Source organism: Manduca sexta, chromosome 24, assembly GCF_014839805.1.
Source record: "Manduca sexta isolate Smith_Timp_Sample1 chromosome 24, JHU_Msex_v1.0, whole genome shotgun sequence".
NCBI lineage: Eukaryota > Metazoa > Arthropoda > Insecta > Lepidoptera > Sphingidae > Manduca > Manduca sexta.
The window spans coordinates 91,773-109,572 of NC_051138.1; the positions used below are offsets into that span (position 1 = coordinate 91,773).

General features: G+C 43.7%; 3 protein-coding genes across 3 annotated transcripts; 1 reads left to right on the forward strand and 2 right to left on the reverse strand.

Moving 5' to 3' along the window:
- Nucleotides 1–296: 296 nt before the first annotated feature.
- On the reverse strand, nucleotides 297–7,684 carry LOC115452122 (blastoderm-specific protein 25D). The gene is made up of 6 exons (XM_037442374.1): nucleotides 5,881–7,684; nucleotides 4,749–4,999; nucleotides 4,392–4,614; nucleotides 1,456–1,635; nucleotides 1,350–1,380; nucleotides 297–436 (listed from the first exon to the last, which is right to left on the reverse strand). Exons 1-6 carry the CDS (start codon nucleotides 7,510–7,512, stop codon nucleotides 297–299), a joined length of 2,457 nt encoding a protein of 818 aa, XP_037298271.1. The 5' UTR covers nucleotides 7,513–7,684.
- Nucleotides 7,685–8,073: 389 nt separating this feature from the next.
- On the forward strand, nucleotides 8,074–10,982 carry LOC115452115 (chitinase-3-like protein 2). The gene has a single exon (XM_030180568.2). The coding sequence runs from the start codon at nucleotides 8,360–8,362 to the stop codon at nucleotides 9,830–9,832; it is 1,473 nt and encodes a 490-aa protein (XP_030036428.1). The 5' UTR covers nucleotides 8,074–8,359; the 3' UTR covers nucleotides 9,833–10,982.
- A 630-nt stretch (nucleotides 10,983–11,612) lies between these two features.
- Nucleotides 11,613–15,163, reverse strand: LOC115452116. Its single transcript, XM_030180570.2, has one exon. The coding sequence runs from the start codon at nucleotides 15,012–15,014 to the stop codon at nucleotides 14,496–14,498; it is 519 nt and encodes a 172-aa protein (XP_030036430.1). The 5' UTR covers nucleotides 15,015–15,163; the 3' UTR covers nucleotides 11,613–14,495.
- Nucleotides 15,164–17,800: the final 2,637 nt, after the last annotated feature.

Below are 17,800 nucleotides of genomic sequence, written 5' to 3' on the forward strand. Positions count from 1 at the left end.
TGGCTTTTTTGCTCAGTATAAGCTCGTAGACAGATATGGCGATAGATTCGCCCCTTATACCATCATGGGACGGAGGTACACACGGTAATCCAATTCATCACAATGGTGAAACGCGGTGACAGGGTAAACACAGGCCCGAACTCTAAAGTCTCTCTAGAGACTCTGAATATACAATGTATTGCATGCGCGGCCGCCACGGGAAACGTGACATACACTTTATACAACCTACAGATGGAACTGACGCGGAGCCTATACAAGAGTTACTTTCAGCTCTACACCAAAAGCTTCGTGTAGTATTATACTACTCGAATAAAGCCTGAATAACCGAAGGGTGGTGCGCGTCGCATCTCGTGCATCACTACTGCGGCAGCGCGGCGGCGCGACGCTCCGGCACCTCGTGTCTGAGTGTATGAACGGACCTCAGGTGTCGTCACACCTGCGCATTAACTAATTATTATGACTATACCGTCGGGGGACACGACCGACGGTCAACGCAAGTTAAAATAAACATTATTACAATGAAATTATCCTATATCGTTGAAGGCACTTTATATTATATAGTTCAATGTGATATTGCGATTAAAACATGTCATGGATCGTGGTTATTGCATAGGGTCGGTCACACAGTGCGAGGTGTAGCCGCGTGTCATTGTTAAATGTCCAATGTTAATAACTATCGTAGTCATCTGAACACGCACGTGTCACCTCGCACCGGGTACCGAGCCAATACACGATAAGGATACACACCATATCACACCGCGGTGGGTACTGGCTCCACCATGCACACACACATACAAATAGATATGTCGTCGTAAATAAATGTCTTTTAAACGAAATCACAATTAATGTTCACGCATCTATCGAAAACACCACGGCCACTCTACCGGCTCACTTCACGCGGGGTTCGTTGGAACACCTGTATGCTTTAGATACCACACAAGTATTGTTGCACACAACCTATATTATGTCTTCTTTCTGAATTAAATTGGCGTTAATTTAAGTATTTTTCTATATTATTATGTATGTTACTAGTTTTCAAAATTGTGTTTGGTTTAATAAATAAAGATTGTCTCCACGGCATTTTAGTTGTGATAGATTGAGGGCCTCGGAGCGTAATAACAAATATTATGAGGGTGAGGTAGTGTGTGGTGCGTGGCGGTGAGGTGTCGTCACAGCTGGTGGCGGTGCGCCAGATGGCAGTTCTCGACGTACAGGTCCTTGACGAGCAGGTCGGCGGCGGCGAGGCGCGCGTGCAGGCGCCGCACCGCCGCCTCCGCCCGCGCCGTGCGCGCGCGCAGCTCCCGCACCTCGCCCGCCGCCGCCGCGCCGCCGCGCCCACGCGCACGCGCCGCTGCCGCCCGCGCCGCCGGCCGCCACGCGCTGTCGCATTACACGGTTATATTAGCGTACAAACATTAACAATACAAGAGACAAACGTGTAGTGTCGGCACGTACCGTGGTGTCGGGCTCGGCGTCGGCGGGCGCAGGCGCATGCGCGGGGGGCGGGGCGGCGGCGCGGCGTTTGTCGGCCGCGTCGAGGCGGTCGCGCAGGCGCTCCAACTCGCGGTCGCGCTCCGCCAGTTCTGCCTCCTTCATACGCTTGTATTGCGAGAACTCTTCCTCCAAGTCAGTAACCTGCAGAAGTAACAACACACAAGTTAATATCAACATTCTTTCATTCTATAAAAAATACATATTATATTGTTTATTGTTTTGAATGACGAGACGATCTTGCCGTACGCTTTATTATGTCCAGTAGATACACTGGCTACAATGTTCTTCAAACCAGTACCCAACAGTGACTAGACACTGCTGCTTGCTGACAGAAAAAGACCTTGCTGTGGCACGGCTCACACATATGAGAGACCTACCACCAGTATTTATTTATTGGCACCTAATACTTACCATAATTCAGTTATCAGTACAAGCTACAACAGGATTTGTAGCTTGTACTGATAACTGAATGAAAACCTGTTGTTTTAAATAGATGCACAACCACTAACTCTGGTAGACTAAAATTATTAGACATAATATAGTGTTGCTCACGACTTCCCCCATATCAAAAACCTTTCTCGGTATAAAAAATAAAATACTCACATAGGTTAACAAAGCTGCACTTATTATACATACGTCGGAACAATTCATGAGAATAATTATTATTACATATTAAATTCCTTATAACATAACTACAAACATTTTATCTAAGCATACATTAAAATATTGTAAAAAAGTATTTCTATTGAAATAAGAATCTAAACAAAGAAAGTGATCCACACCGGAGAGGACAATACCAACTCCAGCCTACCTGAACCACCAGTCTTTCACTAGCCTAAGCGATCACCACCTGATGAAGAAAAGCAGATAGAAGATACGGGCTTAAATAATTAAATCTTAATTTTTTTTTGCTTTTTTACCATTTTGTAGTTTAGTGAGAATTTGTCTTTCGTGTGAGTCTATTTCTGACTGATTTCTCTTATAGTAGTAGAGGTGTCATTAGAGCACGAAAAAGAAAAATAACGTTTTATTGATATTTATTTTGTTTGAAACCTACTTTTCTTTTCTTTATGTTGCATGTACAGTGTAGTGCACGGTGAGTAATTTATTGTCAAGGGTTATTTAAGAAGTCATGTGGTTTTATTAAGATATGATACATTAAAATGATCCTGTATAAAAATACACATTTTTGCAAATAAATAGTCATTGTACACTGTGTATATATCAGTGTAGCGACCCATAGCATTATACGTGCCGTTATGCCAGTGCAATATTAAAAATATGAAAAAAAAAGTTCTTACAGGAATACTAAACTTTATTTTATGCCAGTCCAGGGTTAACTACTTTCTTGCGGATTTCATTTCATTCCATTTTAAAAGTGATGTCCGTGCATTCGCTTATATACGGCTCATTTTGATATTGCGTTACTAAATGAAACCACATACTTATCTATTTGGTCACAACACTTTAAAATAAGTTACTTGAGTCGCAAATGTAAAAGGAATAATTTCGATCAAAATAAATATTAATAAAAAGTAATTTTAATTTTACGCGCCCTAATGCCACCACTTTTACTGTCAGAGAATTCGCCGGACCAGCAGCATCATACTTTCAGTCAGAAATACACTGGCATACACGCCATATTTGCATTAAATTACAAAATGATCAAAAAATCAGAAAACTAAAACCAGGATTTTTGGTGAAATATTCGTTATTAATGCATAATTTTTGGTATAATGACAGCAAAGGTGAAGACGAATACGAGGTTAATATAAATATTGTGCCTCTGTACAAGAAAAATTTGAAAAAACATATATATAAAATATGTATTGAAGAATTGATGACAAAAAGTAAGCTAGGAGTTTCTTTCTGCTTTTTTTCTTCTTTGGGTAGTCATAACTTTGGTAACTGATAGGTTAGTCAGGCTAGGGCTCATGTGTTCACCGGTGAGGATCGCGACGCGTTATCGTATTATTTCCCCCTACCTGTTAACCTGAGCTGGCAACTGCTACACAAAAAATATAGTTTGTTGCAATATTCACGTCGCGTGTTCTTGGCGTGCGAATTACTATTGCTATCACGGCCCTTATTCTACAAACAAACAAACTGGTTGAACATGCCAACCCCGTTGCATGTTCAACCAGTTTGTTTGTTTGTAGAATTGTAGTGGCTATTATCTGGAACTACTGAACCGGTTTTAGAAACTATTTTACTAATAGAAAGCCACAGTACTCCTGATAGCAACAGTACCTTTGATCTCGAAAAAACTTTTCATTACCACTACCGTTCAGCATTCGCGGGTGGTGAATGGATGGTTATGTTGGTGACACCGTGGCTTACGGCCTGTTGTTGAGCCGACCGGATTTGATGGTGGCTTTCGGGCGACCGCCCAAGCCAGGGCTCGGAAGCCTTTGCGCAACCGAAGGACGCTTTTAGCTTCAACAACGGGGTGAGGCGTAGGCCTAGAAGGTAGCTTCTACGCTGCCGTCCATCCCGAGAGTCACCACGACATGCTTAACACGCACAAACAAACGACAGACGACCTTCTATCGCCTGCCCGCGACCCCCGGATGGCACCTGTTAGTCGCCTTTTACGACATGTCCCCTACATGTGTGGTGGTGCACTCTTCCTACCCTGCCATAACACAGTATTAACTAACACGGAGGGTAAGATAAGGTACCGTTTTAAATACTAATTCTATTTTGTTTAATTCTTTAGCGTTAAACGTAGTAACTGTTCCATTATCTGTTTCGATTTCTTTCTTGCTTACCTCTCCTAAACACCTTATCGTTATAACCCTGGCAGTGAAGAGGCAGTTTACCATGAGGTTGTTCGATTTACAAGCGGTATGTGTAGTGTGTGCCGTGTGGTATGTGTGAGTAGTGGTAGTAGTGACCTGCGCCTCGAGGCTGTGCCGCTCGTCGATGGTGGGCAGCGCGGCGGCGCCGGCGAACTGTCGCTCGTACTCGTGTATCTTGCTGACGAGGTCCGCGAGCCGCTCGTCTCCGGCGCGCTGCTCCTCGCTGTAGATCGAGCGCTCCTCCTCCAACTTGTTGCTCCAGTACTCCTCGCATCTGTCGTACTCGCTCTTCATCTGCTCCAAGCTCGTCTCGAGCTCTCTAAACGTAAACATAAATAATAAATATACATGTATCTTACTGGAGAGACGATAAAGTATGCTCAATGCTGGCTATATCGCAATATATTAATCTATGATCACTTTGGCACATGCGCCGTTTTTTGTGAGGCTCACTTTACAAGAGATTCGAGACGTTGTTTCTCTTGCCGATGCCGCTGCTCGGCGTCGTCCTCAGTGTCGGCGGGCGGGTCCGGCACGATGAGCGCGTCGCTGAGGTGCTGCATGCGCTCGCGCAGCGCGGCACACGCGTCGCACGCGCTCGCCGGGAGGCGCTGCACCTCGTCCAACATCTCGCGCAGCTTCGTCACCGCCTCCACGTGTCCCAGTACTTTCTGATCCAAGCTCACTGGCGACGAGTCACATTCCTGCCGAGTTAATGATAATACACAAATTTTAAATTACATGTTATAATTTACTACCTTCAAAAAGATTCAAGTTAATCTGGTTTTTCGATTTGTTGTAGAGATATATATTTAAGAGACTTGTCTTACTGTACATAGTTTCCTTCTGGCATAAACGTAGCTACAGATTTTCATGTATCTTTCATGCGAGAGCCTGGCTGGGTATAGCCGCTATATATCTATTTTAGCCACCAAGAAATATTGTGCAAGCACTGTTGGGATCCTCTATAGAGTATAGAGGACATTGTAACATGTTTAGTGTAATGGGCAGTCGCGTTTTTTACCATAGAGCGGAAGGATCACTTATTTCGTAACCGAAAATGTTATAATAGCCCATCATTTTTTTTATTATTATGCTAGCATCTACCAAATTATATAGGAAGTGCTTGTAATTTTATTTGTATATTCTTGTACACACTGGCCAGACAACGGCAGGTGGAGAGGGACTAAGTAGTTACACTATCAAGTCAAGCATTTTTTAATTGTGTATCAGACCCCGCAGTGAACAGGGATACTGGAATCTCCCCGCTTAGCGGCTGTAGGGCCCTGAAGGAAAGTTGGGAGGGGATATCTGGGTAGTGTGGGGGAAGCACTTATATGCCAATTGCCAGGCACAAGTTATTAAGCAAATAATATTATTACTGTATATTGTTTTGGGGTTGGCCGAAAATGGTAGAAGGCATGATATCTATGAACGCGATATGATACTCAAACTGCGCGCTATAATAATAATGTTTATAACTGTTTTACTTTTTCAAGAGTAATTATGATATATTAATATATGACTTGTTTGGAGTGATCGGGTTTAATAATACGTATAGTGTCAATTATGGAGGGGTCCTCACCTCGGCCCGGTGTGGCGCCAGCAGCGAGCCCAGCTCGGCGGACAGGTCCCCGGCGGCGCGGCCCGGAGACCCCTCGCCCCCGCCCGCCGTCCCGGCACGCCGCTCGCTCGCCTCTAGTGCGGCACATAGCTCGTCGTTACGGTCGCGCAACAGCTTGTTTTCCAGCTGAAGTTCGGACAGTCGCGCTGTCAGTTCTCCTCCCGTTCGCCGTGCCCCCTCCTCAGCGCCCTCCCCTTCGCGCCGTGCTGCTCGCGCTTCTGTTGCTAGTCGCGCGCGCTCCCTTTCGACAACCGCGAGCCGTTCCTCGGTGGCCTGAGCTCTTCCTTCCATCTCCTCGAGTCGGTTTCGCAACTCGTTAGCCTCGCCCTTCAGTCGCGTTTCTATTTCAAGCCGACGCGCCAATTCGGTGTCCAAGCGGGCGGCCACGGCAGCGGCTCGCTCGCGCTCTGCAGCCGCTTCCGCGGCGGCGGCACGCGTCGCTTCAGCGTGGCGGAGCTCGGCACGACGCAGACTCGCCTTCAATTCGGTTTCTAATCTTGCGTGACTCTCATCCACCTCCTGGGCGAGAAGACGTGCCCGGGCGTTAGCCTCGGCAACGTCGGCGCGCAGCTTGTCGCGTTCGGCGGTGGCGGCGTCGGCTCGGCGCCGTGCGAGGCAGGCCCGCAGGCGCGCCACCTCGAGCGCCGCGAGCAGCAGCAGAGCGCGCTCGGGCGCGGCGGCGGGCAGCGCGAGCAGCTCGTCGTCGAGCGCGCGCTCTAGCTCCGCGGGCCTTAACGTTGTATCATCGAAGCCGAGCTCGTGTAGAAGAGCGCGACCGCGCGGCACGCCCGCGCGCTCCCAAGCTTCCGCCACCAGCTCGGCTGGCGCCCCGGATCCGTTCTCGTCGTCTTCGACGTCGCCACCTACTGTCCCGTCGCGTGCTGCTTCTATGGTGGTCGCGAGTGCAGAGTTCAATTGCCCGAAGAATTCACCGACGGTTGTATCGGAAGACGAGGCCTCCTCGAATATCCTATCGACGAGACCATCAATCCCGTCCATACTGAGGCCCCGGCAGAGCGCGAGAGCCTGGTCTCGGTCGATTCGACGCGCTGGATCGAGGGCGGGCGGCTCAGAAGGCGCGGTGCCGGCCTCACGGTCGACATCTCGCGCCTCCATGGCGGACGCACTGCGACCAAATCCGTTGCGGTTCCGCTGAGGATGATCGTCGGTGTCGAGCCGCGAGGCTGAGGCGGCTCGTGGCCCGGGAGACGCCTCGGAGCTGCGTTGCGGGCGTGATCGGCGGCCGTACTTCTTGGAGCCGAAGACTATCTGTGGTGCGACCTCACAACCGGAGGAATCTTCGTCGCTGGGCGGCGGGTCGGGCGGCTGTTGTGCCGGAGGAGCGGCGCGCGGCGCGACTGGGTCGGCACCGAGTACGGCCAGCAGCCCGTTGCGGAACTGCGTGAAGGTGACGCGGTCGGCGCGCCGCTCAAACAGCGTGTCGACGAGGGCGGCGCCGCGGTCCTCCAGCTGCAACGAGTTGCACAGCGCGTGAACGGCTGACCTGTCGAGCGCCTCCGCGTTATCTACGTCGAACGTTTTGAACACGGTGTACAGCTGTTTCTCGTAGTGGTTCATGGTCGCGCCGTCCATGGCCGACGTCCCCAAGCGGGGACTACGGCCCAATATGCCGCACTAAATCTGACGTTCGTCCTAATTCACTTAACATATTGTGAACATTATTTTTTGTTGAAACTATGCATAATTGCTGAGAAATAATAGGATTTTTATGTCACTCTGTCATTGTCAATGTCAAAGTTGTCGTATTACAATTATTAAGTCAAGTGCGTTTACGCAGTTGGTTAGTAAAATTATACAAGAATTATTTTATATAATATTAAAAAAATAAAAAGTATAGAAAATCATTTTAAAAATATATTCTTATCGTTTTCGGTTTTTATTGAAAATTATTTTAAGGAAATAGATTATTAATTATAAGTAAAACTCCAAATCAGGTAGATAATTTAAATATCAAAACGTGTCACGATAAATGTAGTAGTCATTGATTATAATATTAATGTATAAATTCTCCCTCCTGTACATATGTAGATATTCTAACTTTTGTTTGGTGTTTTATATTAAACCTGCGCTGCACAGACTACAATTATTATAATCTATACTAATAAATGACAATTGACAAAGTGTCATTTTTTATTGTGACATTAGGTTGTTGTAATTTGTTTACGTTGTTTTCGACACGTTACTATTGTATAAATCAAATTAAATTAAATTTGTAATTTAGTTGAAAAATTACTTACTATTGGTTATGATTGTTTAAACAACACATAAACGCAGGCAATATAACGTGTTATTAATAATGTATCTTGTCGGAGCTGAGTGCATGACTTTGTACCTTGATAAGATTATTTAATTGGCGTTCAGTAATTATTATATCCTTTGTTTGTAAGTTAACAAGGGCATTATACGAAACGTGGTCGCGATGGGTGCACGGAGCGGCGCGAACCAATCCTACAGTCATGTCGAGTCGGTGCAACAGGCAGCGCATACGTCTCGCAGCAAAGGATGGTTGCGGGGCGCGCGTGTGCAGTGCCTATGCGCATGCGTCACTATCGCATTCTTCTTGTTAACCATCGTTCTGTACAAAGTGAGTCAGTCACTGGAGTCTGATGAGGCGCCATCACCAAACGACCTAGAGAAGATTGCTTATCGAGCGCGCGTTTACTCGCAGCTTGCAACGGAGGGTATTGAAGAACCCGCGCCGCAGACGGTGCCACTACTACTTGAATCTACTGCTAATAGAGAAGTGGTTGTTTCATGTTACTACAACACACCCGGCAATGGTGAGAGCAACCAGTTATTGCCCTCTAATGTGCATCCACACTTGTGTACACACATCAATGTTGCCTTTGCCCGCATAGTAAACAAGGAGATTTATTTGGACAATTCCCAATATGAAACATTGAGACAAATAGTTACTCTAAAAAATCTAAATCCAAAACTGAAAATCTTACTTTCGGTTGGTGGTGCAGGCGGTGACAAAGGGTTCCCAGAAATGGTTGTTAACCATGCCGCTCGTAAAGTATTTATAAGATCTATTAAAGCTATTTTAAAAAATTATACTTTGGATGGAATAGACCTGGATTGGGAATTCCCAGCAATGTACCAGAGGTCTATAGAAGAGTCTGGTGGCCGTGAGCGCCAACACTTCTCTCAGCTTCTCCGAGAGATCAGGATGGAGTACATTAGGGAAAAACACAATTACTTACTCACAGTGGCAGTGCCCGCACCAGAAACACTTGTAGATATATCATATGATGTGGATCAGCTCAACATGTATGTGGACTATGTGAATATCATGACTTATGATTTCCATTATTACACTAAGTATACTCCCTTCACAGGACTCAACTCTCCATTGTACCCGAGACCAATGGAACAATTTTATTTGGCATCGCTTAACATCAACTACACTGTCCATATGTATCTAAATAAAGGACTTGATAAGAGTAAGATTGTAGTGGGGATCCCAACATATGGACACACTTTCATGCTGGTTAATCCAGATAATCCCAGCATTGGAAGTCCTGCATCCGGGTTCGGATCTCTAGGCCAGATGGGTTTCGTCAACTACCCTGATGTATGTATGTACCTCAGAGGTTCTGGAGATGGTGCCCAAGTGGTGTTTGATAATGCGACGCGCGTGCCCTACATGTACAAGGACAGAGAATGGGTCTCGTACGACACACCACAGAGCGTCATGGATAAAGCAAACTACATCAAGGAGAAGGGTTTGCGTGGCGCCATGATATATTCTCTCAATGCAGATGACTATGAAGGCGTGTGTCAGGAGGGGCGCTGGCAGGAGGATTCCAAGTTTCCACTTTCGCAGTCCGTTAAAAACACTTTAATCTACAACAGCACTCGCGAGTCGCGCGGCCGTTCGCGCGACTAGAGCAGACGGCGACCTCACAGCGATCAAGTTGCGATAGAGAACACGTTCCGCAAACATTTAACATTGTTTAAGTTACCTGCTTTTTTTTTGCGACATAAGTTATTTTATACATGGTGCAGTTTTTCATAGTTGGTCTCCGTAGGTACTAGGCAGGCGCGGCCAGTGGACACGTGACACTGAGTTGGGGACGGGTGTCGGACGGCGGCGGACGGCCGTGGAGCGCCCACGCCGGTGATGGCGCGGGCTCGCCTCGCCTCGCACTGCGCGCCGAACTCGCACTGCTCACCCACACGGAACCGCACGCGCGCATTCATTACGATACCTAATTAACTTTTACAGTTGGAAAATAATAGTATGTAAGAATGCCAGCACTGCTGCAGCCGCGCCGAGCCGCCGAGAGGGGGTTTCCACTCCAGCGGCTCTGACCAACACGCTCTTAGTTTCTTATGTTTCCGAGCGTTCGTCGTGTGGCGCAGAAGCATTATGCGCATTCCTGATTTTTGTGCATTTTCAGTGATAGGCAAATGCCTATTATCACGCTGCTTGATTCTCTGTGTGCTATCATAACATGTTCTCACCTGTTGTGACTGCATACTTAATTGAGGTCCCAAGGGAATTGTTTAAATAGTATTCGAGTGCACCAAATTAAGTATATGTAAATTACTTATACATTTTTGTCTATAAACAACATCAGACGACATTGATCGGGCTGCCGTCACCATATTAGAGCGGCCGCTATAAGTGGGTGCATGGCGAATGCAAACCTTCCTGCACACGGTTATGTTGAGGTTTGATCTCCATTTGTTTTTTAATGCTTACTGCCAAGGATATTTTATAATAATACCTTTTAATGGTCCTCATGCAATGACCATATTGAAGCCTGACGAATGTGATGACGTATGTCATGTTCTTAGTGCTTATCTATTTTGTTTCATCGCAGATTATTATTGTCTTAGCACTGTTTAGCTTTTACTAGTGTTTAATATTATATGTGTTGATAAGGCTATGGATACAAGTACCGGCCTAATGTACCATCAGAGTAACGATACGAGTTATGACTAACCAAAGTAAAGTACAAGCATTATATTGTGATAAATGAATTTAAGTATTGGTCAAAATAGATAAATATATTTTACAGTTGTGTCAACTATTCTGTGTTTGATTTGTGATGATTGGGTCGTGAACGACTCCTTTAAAAATTTATTACTTATGTAAATTGGTGTTTTCGCTGGTGGCCTGATATAAAAGATGAATTGAGTTGTTACTTACATCACGATCTCGAAACCTCATAACATCTCTTAACCCAAAATAGATGATAAATGCGAAGGGTTTGTCCAGTATTCAGTTAATATGGGTAATTTATATTAAACACATATTTCCGTGCAGCTATTCCTAATAGAAAAAGGTTTATATCGATACAACTGCCAACATAAGTCCCCACTTTGTACTGCACTTATTTCTGACAGAATGTAACAATTATTACCCTTAACTTCAGTTAATTCACAGTCCGTCCAAACTCTAGGTTTTCCGCAGATCTAAAGATTTTTGTATTCTGGACGGTAAGTAGGTACCTATGCCTTTGCTTTAATTCGTCAATGACCGACACAAATCGTAATGCATTGTCATCGCAGTCGGTATGTAACCACACTTCCATAATGTTTTCAATTTTAAGCGTGGTACCTTATTAGTTATTGCTTTATTTATATTAGTATTTAATAGACAATCTGCTGCTTTCGTGTAGGGAGATCAATTCGAGGACGAAGTTATAATAAAAGATTAATTAAAAATAGACAGGAAGCTCTTTTAATATGGCACTACCTTAAAGTACCTAAGCGTTAGTTTTAACACTACACACGTCGTAGAAGGCATCACTGGCCACTGCCGGCGCGTATTTTGATCTCTGAAGCTTGGATTCATTTTGTTTACATATGGTAATGTAAAATTATACAACATTGAGCAAGTGGACATCTGATGGTAAATGATCATGGATCACCGCCCTCCATGAATAACTTTGCCGATGTTTGACGAAAGTAAAGGTAGTTTGGAAAATTAACTGAAAGTAACTTGAACGCAATTATGTCATGAAAAATATACATATTTTATGTATCCGAGTTCAAAATACGCGCTGTCACATCATTTATATGCATAATGTAACATTCTTAAAATTTTCTGAAAGCATGACAACAGTATTTAATAATCCCGTACAATGTACGAAGTCCGTACTAGATCACTGAGAAGTGGCTGCCGACTTCAGCTCCTCACTCTAATAGCTGCCAGAGCTGCTGACTTCGTATCAACTCTAGATAAAAAAGCACCGCTGGCGAGTTAGCCATACACAATATACCGTTCAGCAATAGAATAAAGGCGACGAGAACTTTCCTTTTTACTATTAGTAAATCTTTTCTGTTGCTTGTTTAAATACTATGTAAATAATATATTGTACGTGTAAACGTATGGCGCTCGCGATTTTTTACTATATTCGAAAATATTATGCTTCTTCCCACGTACAAGTAAGTTCACCTTCTACATATACTTAACATAACAAAGAATTAATGTGGTTATGTGCACTCGTATTCGCCAAACCAACGAGCGTTTAATAGTGCGCATCTTTGCGGTTGAGCCGCATTACTCTGCGTCACTTGTTGTTGCGGAACATGTTTGTCTTCTAATGTTACATAGTGATGCTGACGAAGTGAATTTTAATGCAAAACTTCAGACGAAACATTGAGTGGTTGAGCGTGCACCCGTGCGTCGAGTGACACTCGCTATATTCTTGAATTAGTGCCATCTACTTGCTTACAACTAAAGTAAAACTATAACTATATGGCTGTCGCAGTTGCAATAACATACGCGTATTACCTAGATCATCTATAGGCACTGGTTACATATTATATACCTCTAACGCGTCGGCGCCGCCAATACCGCGGAACGTCTCGACGGCGACCGCGCACCATATAACAAAATATAAGCAATAAAAAGCGAACGATATAAACAAATACTAAACTATAAACTAAACTTACGTTACAATAATGTGACCAGCTGAACACCTGATAGACTAAGTATATGACCATACGTGATAAGTGTTTCAAAACAACACATATGTAATATAAAAACAAATGCAAACAATAGCGATCAGGAGACAAGAGAGCCAACGATAACAGAGTATTCTTTCAATAAATGCATTCATTATTTGCCGGTGTACAGTCTTCAAGAGATTATTTAGACGTTTGTATTAAAACTTGTGCAAAAAATTAACAGCCAAACGTTATGCCAATTAACAGTTACTTGAACTAAATTCAGCATTAGGAATGTTGTACTAGATTAACAATAAACGAACGACGTAACATGTTTGAGATGGCAGCTAGTTGGCCGCAGAGGCGCGACCCCTCCCGCGAGGAGAGCGGCCGCGGCCCGCGTCCCTCACGTCTTACACTACACCTTACTTAAAACTACATTGTAGATTTCACACAAAATGTAAATTCATTCATATCACAAACTATACGTAGAATATAATAATACTCTATACTTCTCATATGCGTCATATATAGATATATAATATATATAATGTATAATAGTTGAGTATCTAAATATTAGGATATGGCAACTTAACAACAACTTATTGTCTATTGGAATATTGTATCAACTAGTGATGGCGACTGGCGAGCCCCGGGTGGCGCCACCTTCTGTCCAAGTACATTCTTACAGATCTGACTGGACAGCTCTCACTACTGCTAATAGTATGCATTCTGTTGTACTTTTGCAACACAAACATTTCAATTATGTTCATCAAAGTGGGCACATCATAATATTATAAGTAGTACACTACAAAGTGGATCAGATGAAAGCTATGCTGTTAATGTTACATACATAACATATCTAATTAGAGTGAGTATAAGCATGTTCAAAGCAGTGGCGTAGCTACTTCGGCCCTGATGATATAGTGCAATATGATGCCAGAGCTGGAGGGCCAGTGCTCCATTCATACATTCCATTTTTACATATAACAGACCCAAAAGAGATCTCATTTCAGTAACATAACCTATACAATTGGACCCCCAATAACTTAATTTATCACTAGCTTAACAAAAATTATAGAGAGGCACAAAGGTATTTTAGAGAAGGGGCCGGCTCTTTAGAGTGATGTTCGTTTTACTTAGAGACACCAACCTACGCCACTGATTTAAGAACCTCACTGTATAGCACATCCTGGAGTCAACATGTCCCATATGTCATGTGAATGTAGCAAATTTAATTGATATCATTCTACTGCAGCATGTGTCCAGTGCCAGTATAGCCGAGCTCCAAGTGAGCTGCACAAAGTGGCCACTATGTTTCAAGTATGCCTAATTAAATGCTACCAGCCTAAACACCCTGATCCATCATCACCTACATGGATACAAGTAAAGTTAGTCTAATTTAATCAGATTAAAATTATAGCAGGACGGTTCTGTCAACATGTGACATAGTGAATACATATTGCCACACATGTGCTGATATGTGCAACACTACCACACTCCCCGCTCGCCTCCGTGCAGCTTCACCGGCACAATTTTTCATCTCCAGATATGCATCTGATTACAATTATAATTTAGAAGAGACAGCTAATGATATGAGCCAATACTAATGTGGTACCTGTAACAAGGGGACAGACGGGGAGGGGATGTTACGTCTGCAGCCAGTGAAACATGAGGCTGTGCACAGTGGGGTAGTCGAGCTCTGCGTTCGGCGAGGTGAGGAACTCGCGTAGCGTGAGCGACACGTCGCCCGACACGGCCGGCTCTTTCAGCTCGGCGGCGGACTGCGCCGAGTTGTCGTCCGACGCGCAGTCCGAAGACGCTTCCCGCCACTTGTCGTCGTAGCTGAGGTCGCACAGCGTGGGCGGCTCGTCGCCGTCGCTCAGCTCTTCCTCGGCCAGCAGCGTGCGTGACTTGGCGCGCGGCGCGTCGCCGTCCACGCTTTCGCGTCCTCCGCTGCCCTCGTTCTGTCGACGCGCGTTCTTCAGCGCCCGGTAGCGGCGTGAACGTTCGCGCTGCAATCGCCGCTTTCTCTCGTCAGCGCGCTCGAGTTCTTCTGGCGTCTTCTTTAGTGCGTTTTTTCCAAAGAAATACCTCATAAACGATTCGTCACAATTTCGTTTGGACAGGTAACTAGCCATCAATTTATAATAATACTGGTTGTCCATCGTACTGATATGTTTGTTGCTCAATTTTTTGAGCGTTCTGCTGTTAAAAAGACACAATTATGCAGATATTCTTGAAGTTGCGAAATAAAAATAATGAGAACGCGACAATCGCTGACGTGACGTCACTGTGTCACTGACATTTGTAGCGTTCCGTTTCACGTATGAAAAAATCAACTTTCGGATTACCGACGGATTTTATTTATTGTAGTATTTATTTTGCTGTAAGCAGCAAAATAATTCTATAAAATCCGTTTATATATTATATGAATTAAAATGAATTTTAAAATTTTAAAATAAATAATATACCGACATAAAGGTGTTGAAAAAACCACAAACCGCTGCTGTATTCTTAAGATGTACCATTATATTATGTAAGTGTAGCACGATATAATATTTTAGTATGTACATCATTTCATAGAAATCTTCAGGTACCCACACACAACAGCTGTAATGTACTTATATTTGTATATTTTCGTAATTTATTATACAGAATGATACTAAAATATACTTAATTTATAATTTCGATCTTAGTATATGTAAAGTGCGTCAATCGAGACTTGGTAGGCGGATTAAAGGGAAAGTTACATTATGAAAGTACATTACTTGCTATATCTGGATAATGCTTTATACTTCTACAACCCGAGATTTAATGTGCAATTAATATTACGGATATGCCGGATATTCGTAGGTATCTATCCGCCGAGCTCTGAAGGAAAAAAAAAGTCTATGCACATCCGTTACTTACGGGCGGATTTTGAACAGATCTTTTACATTAGTAGTATGTAAAATTCCTCATAAAGGTGGCAATGAAATAGTGTTAACTGAAATTTAAATGATTTTTTATTAATTTCAATCATATCATAGACATTACCTATAGAAAAAAGGAAACAAATATATTTTTTGTTCTGGGTTAGCTATAATTATAACTTCCGCCCTGTGGATTGGGGGCGTTTTGAGAATTCCACTACCTATCGTAAAAGGCGACTAATAGGGGCCTTCGGGGGACCGTCCGCCTTTGGTGTACGTTGGGTACACCTCGCACATTGTGATGACCCCCGGGATGGACGGCATCGTGGAAGGTGGGCCCATACAGTCCTTCGGTTGCGCGGGGCTTCTGAGCAACTCCCCCCCCGCCCCGCCCTCCTCCCCCATAGGAGACGGGCCGCAATCGGCACCGCGCAGGGACGGCTGCGGACGACGACTTAGACACTTCTGTCAAAAGAAGTCCGTAGCCGTCTCTAATGCGCCGCAGAGGGCCACCGCGGAGTTTTTGTTGGTGTGCCGTGCATTGTATATAAGTTAGGGACTCGTACCGGCGCGGCGGTCGTCCGAAGGACACCATCGAATCCGTGCGGCTCCACGCCGGGTTTTAAGGCACGGTGACCCCAACATAACCGCCTAGTCGCCCCACAAGCCAAGTGGAACAATAACTAAAGCTGCAAACGACCATGCAATGTAATAATAGGCGCCAAAATGACGATCAACAATAATCAAAGAATCTTTAAAATGAAGAATTACCTAATCTAAACAATAAAAAAATATGCATAAAATTAAGTATTAGATAACAGTTTGTACCTAAATAATTATTAACACACTAAAAACAAATTTTCAAAAATTATAAGTTAGCAATAAAAAGATTAAAAAAAGTGTAGAACCAAAGAGAACAAGAAAAAGATTACAAATATCTGAAGTGTTCCCGGCAACATGATCATCATTCATCACACATTTTTGTCAGGCAAGTTAATGCTTAGTCTTAGTCTAACACAGCTTGTATGCTTGAGGAAAGGCCATTTCAATTTAGGACTTGAAGATATCATCGATTCTAAATGTGCCAAATACCTTTGATAGTCAGACATCAGTAATTTAGTACCTACATCACACCTTTAGCAGTGCAAATGTTAATTAATTCATCTCCGGATTAGCTGTTAGTGCGATATCTGATTCTGCTAGTATGTTTTTCTTTCAACGACCTTACTAGTGCTTTTATGAACCATATAGGATACTTACTCTCTCTTTTTGCGCGGTCAACTCTTTCGAACGTAATTTAGTGTGTGGTGTAGTTAGACGGGTGTGATGTCGTTAAAAGTTTCCTTCCAGCTTGCGCGCGGGCTGTACTTAATAGGTTTACTTATTTAATCTGGATTTTCTTCTTTGAACGGTATGTGAATGTACTAAGAATATAGTTATAAAACCCTTGGCTGCCAAGGTTTTCTAAGATATAAGTAGTCATACCAGTGTGTATCGAAACCAGGGATGTTATGGATTTGAAATTTCGGATACGGTTATGGATATGTAGGTATTTATTTCGGATTATCCATAGTTTCGGTTACGGATATTAGATTAAAGTAAAATAAAAAATTATGCAATAAAGTAGGGCGACGATTACTAACTATCGTTTGTCGTCATCGTCGATTATTAATTATCGATGAACTAAGTAATTGGGGGACATGGGTGTTCGGAAAACCTCTGTGTTTTAATTTGAGATGAAGTTTCAGTGAAGTAGTGCCACCTCCTTTCTGTGAAGTTTTTGTCACACTGTTTACATTTTGCAAAATGACCTTCAACTTGATTAAAAAATGTCCAAATTAAAGTACATACTTTGGACGCATTTTGTCCTTATAAATCAACTAGCTTTTGCCCGCGGCTCCGCCCGCGTTATAAAGTTTTTCAGGCTAAAGTTTTCCGTTATAAAAGTAGTAGTTTCCCGGGAGCCTATGTTCTTCCCAGGGTCTCAAACTGTCTCCATACCAAATTTCATCTTAATACGTTGGGTAGTTTTGAGTTTA